The sequence below is a fragment of the Nuphar pumila genome, chromosome 2, assembly GCF_984573655.1.
Source record: "Nuphar pumila chromosome 2, dmNupPumi1.hap1.1, whole genome shotgun sequence".
Taxonomy (NCBI): domain Eukaryota; kingdom Viridiplantae; phylum Streptophyta; class Magnoliopsida; order Nymphaeales; family Nymphaeaceae; genus Nuphar; species Nuphar pumila.
In genome coordinates, this window is record NC_143250.1 from 95,486,231 (window position 1) to 95,489,598 (window position 3,368).

The 3,368-nt window shown below is 39.5% G+C and overlaps 1 protein-coding gene across 1 annotated transcript; it reads right to left on the reverse strand.

Moving 5' to 3' along the window:
- Positions 1-1,506: 1,506 nt before the first annotated feature.
- On the reverse strand, positions 1,507-3,101 carry LOC149846230 (expansin-A4-like). Its single transcript, XM_089996263.1, has 3 exons — positions 2,841-3,101; positions 2,410-2,722; positions 1,507-2,087 (listed from the first exon to the last, which is right to left on the reverse strand). Exons 1-3 carry the CDS (start codon positions 2,995-2,997, stop codon positions 1,784-1,786), a joined length of 774 nt encoding a protein of 257 aa, XP_089852389.1. The 5' UTR covers positions 2,998-3,101; the 3' UTR covers positions 1,507-1,783.
- Between the last annotated feature and the right edge of the window lie 267 nt (positions 3,102-3,368).

Consider the following 3,368-nt stretch of genomic DNA (forward strand, 5'->3'; position numbering starts at 1 on the left):
GATGACTACAATTCTATAAACCAAGATATGTGCAAAGTGCCCCAAAAAGGTTTGGCATAGTGGGATGGGGCCTTGGCTGCTAGACATGAGGTCTAAGTTCGAATCTCATAGGCATCACCCCTTGGGCAAGAGGTAAGCTCACGGTACTGCAGGCAGAGCCCGCACCCGCACAATTAGGTGTCTGATCTTGGGAATGGTTTCTTCGTGTAAATATACAAAAAAAAAGATATATACTAAGTTGTCATATTTTACATAGCATATAAATATTAAGGCTAAATAAAATTCCCTGTGCGATTCCATCTTTTGATAGAGTATACAATACCAAGGCAAAATAACAGTTGCAAAACTTGAACTGTAATTTACATATAGACGCCTAACGTATGCTGTATTTGAGTTTTAACTGCCTCAGTTTTAAATTTTAAGAGAGAGAAAAGTGATATTTAATAATTCAAAGCAAAGAAAAGGTTAAAAGTATCAGTTTAAATAATCAATTAGGGTTAGGTGATACCATAAAGTACCACAGGCGGTCATGATCTGAGCAATTCTTTGAAAAGGTGTTTTTCTTAAAATTTAAAAACTGAGGTGGCTAAACGTAAATTCAACTTACATTTGGTGCCTATATGTCAATTAGAAAAAATTGAAAGTTGTCGTTTCTCACAGTTAGTAACCGTTAACAAATGATAACAAACAATTTGGAAAATGGGAAGAAGCAAAGAAGCAAAAAAAGGTATCCAGTTCAACAAATCGAGCTTCAATGCATTTTATTATAATTATTACTTTTTGGCTAGGTCAAGGGAAAAGCCTCCTCATCACCTACCGCATGCATATTGGCAGGCATCCAGTTGGTAAAGTCCTTGAGGTTTCCTCTTTCCACTGTGGAGTACACCCAACTTCGACCTTGCAGCAAGAGATGCCTGTATAGAACTCACGATGGCCTTCATCTTGGTGATGTTCACGAGTCACCTCTACCAGATGAGCAGGGCCCTTGTGAGCCTCGATGCATTATATTAACAACTTTTTTGGAAGAAATCCTTCTCAACAAGTTAATATTGTGTAGAACAGTTAACAGCAAATCGAAAGCCTGGCCAACGGTCACATTTGAAAAATCATGAGTTATTAACTCATCACCTACAAGCATGAAGATTTTGGTAACGAAGCTTGTTTCCTCTGTATCACACAAGATGTCACCAAAACAAGCTTTTGTGCTGATGAGGTTATAGCCAGTCACATTCACCTCCTCTTTTCCAATGTTAGAAGTAAATTACTTGTTCTGTTCAACTTATTGTGCATCTTAATATAAAATTACCTTGTCCTGTTCATCTTATTGTGCATCTTAATATACAATTTCTTTGTCCTTCTGTTTCCGAGTTCCTTCAGATTTGTTTGTGTACCTTCTGCATTCTGAAAAATATTCTTAGAATCAATTCCCTATGGGTAACAATAAACAAACAAATGTCATAGACTAGATTGAAGGACCACCCTAGTGAAATGCTAAAAGAGAATAGATTTTCATAACTGCATCCTCCATATCATAACTCTCATATTACATGAGGTAAGTATACATATATGTAACACAATTGCCTTACATAAAACAGTAATTATACAAACATCCAATGCTAATGCCTCTTTGAACTTCAAGGGCAAACAATGCTACCATTAAAAAATAAAATCATATGCACATATGACAAACTCATATCATGGCCTAGCGGGAGCTAAGAAGCATCCTCATCATTCATGGCCTCAGTCCTACAATCCTTAAAATTATGTGCCATGCTATCCTTGTCTAAAATTGACCACCCTCAAAGGTCTGCCCAAATTGCCAATTGGCTGGCACCACATTGTAGCTAGTCACAGTCTTGCCATCACTGGTGGTCACTTGGAAAGAGAGGGACTGGCCATTTAGGTATGCATTGCTTTGCCAGTTCTGACCCCAGTTCCTGGACATGGTCTGCCACCCGGTTCTGGACCCCTTGATGGACACTGCATGGATATCCCCTGCACCCCCAACGTTGGTGATGAGGACCAAGTTGAAGTAAGAGTGGCCATTGATTGTGAACCTTATTCCACCCTTCTTCACACATGGGACCCTGTAAAAAACAACCAAACAAAAGCATATCAGCCACTTATTTCTCTTTCAGCAAACATGAGTTGTTAACAAGAAATTCATAATGATTTAGAGGGTTTAGTACTTATGAAAATACACCAATGTCACAAATCTTGTTCTCGGGAAAATCTATCCGTGATATTTTTAAAAAATTTGGGTTTTCTCCAAAAAAAAAAAATGGAGAAAATTTGTTGTTTATATTGCGCTAAAAAGGGATATTTTAAAAAATATGGAGCATTTGAGAATATCACGACAGTTTCAAATTTTAGGTGATATCAGTGACATAGACTAGAACTAATTCTTACCTTCTGAATGCTACTGGGACAATCCCGGCCCTGTACTGGGCAATTTGCAGGAAAGCAGGCTCAGCCAAGTCAAAGTGTTGCAGTGGAGGGTTGCACCACCCTCCATTGTCATTAGACAAGGCGAAGTTCGGCGGGCAAAAGTTGGTTGCCGTCACCGTGATCGAGCTGGGGAGGCACCACCTGGGGTCATCATTGCACTTCATTTCATAACAGGACCCACAGCTCAGTCCATCATTGAACAAAGCAGTGCTCAGTGCAGCAGTGAGTGTGCCATAGCCCTGGCTATACAAGTTGCCATACCCACAAGCTCCCCCTGTATCAACAAGAATCACCACACATTAGAAACCAAAACAGTCCTACAGCTCATGACAATTCATCTTATTCAACTTACAAAAGGATCAATGTAAGCCGACATTCGACGTAAAACTTACCCATAGTCCCAGATGCATCACCACCACCATAGAAAGTGGCATGGCCACTCTGCCATCCATAGTCACCATAAGAGTCAGTGGGATAAAAGGCAAACAAGAGAAACAAGAGGAAGAAGGAAGTTGGTGTAGTTGTAGGGAAGTAATTAAGGGCAGCCATTGTAACTGTTTTTGAGGAATCCAGAGCAAGAGCTGAACTCTAGATAAGAAAGGAGAAGTTGGATGAGTTTGCTTGTGTTAGTCAAGGCACGGGTCATATTTATAATGCAAAAGAGGGAGGTAGTTGAATAGAAGATGATTTTGGATATTTGTATATATAGAGACAAGCAAGGGTCTCTTCAAATTTTGCCGGCCAAGTCTTCAGAAACTTGATGTAGTTAACATACAAATAAAGTGCACATGGAAATGTTGGGTACAGACAACCTTCAGCTAACCACATGAGACCCACCGCACATGCATGGTTTCTTAGCTAAAAAGAAAAATAGTATTGGTCTACAATGGTCCACGCCCACATATGTAAATCTTGACAAA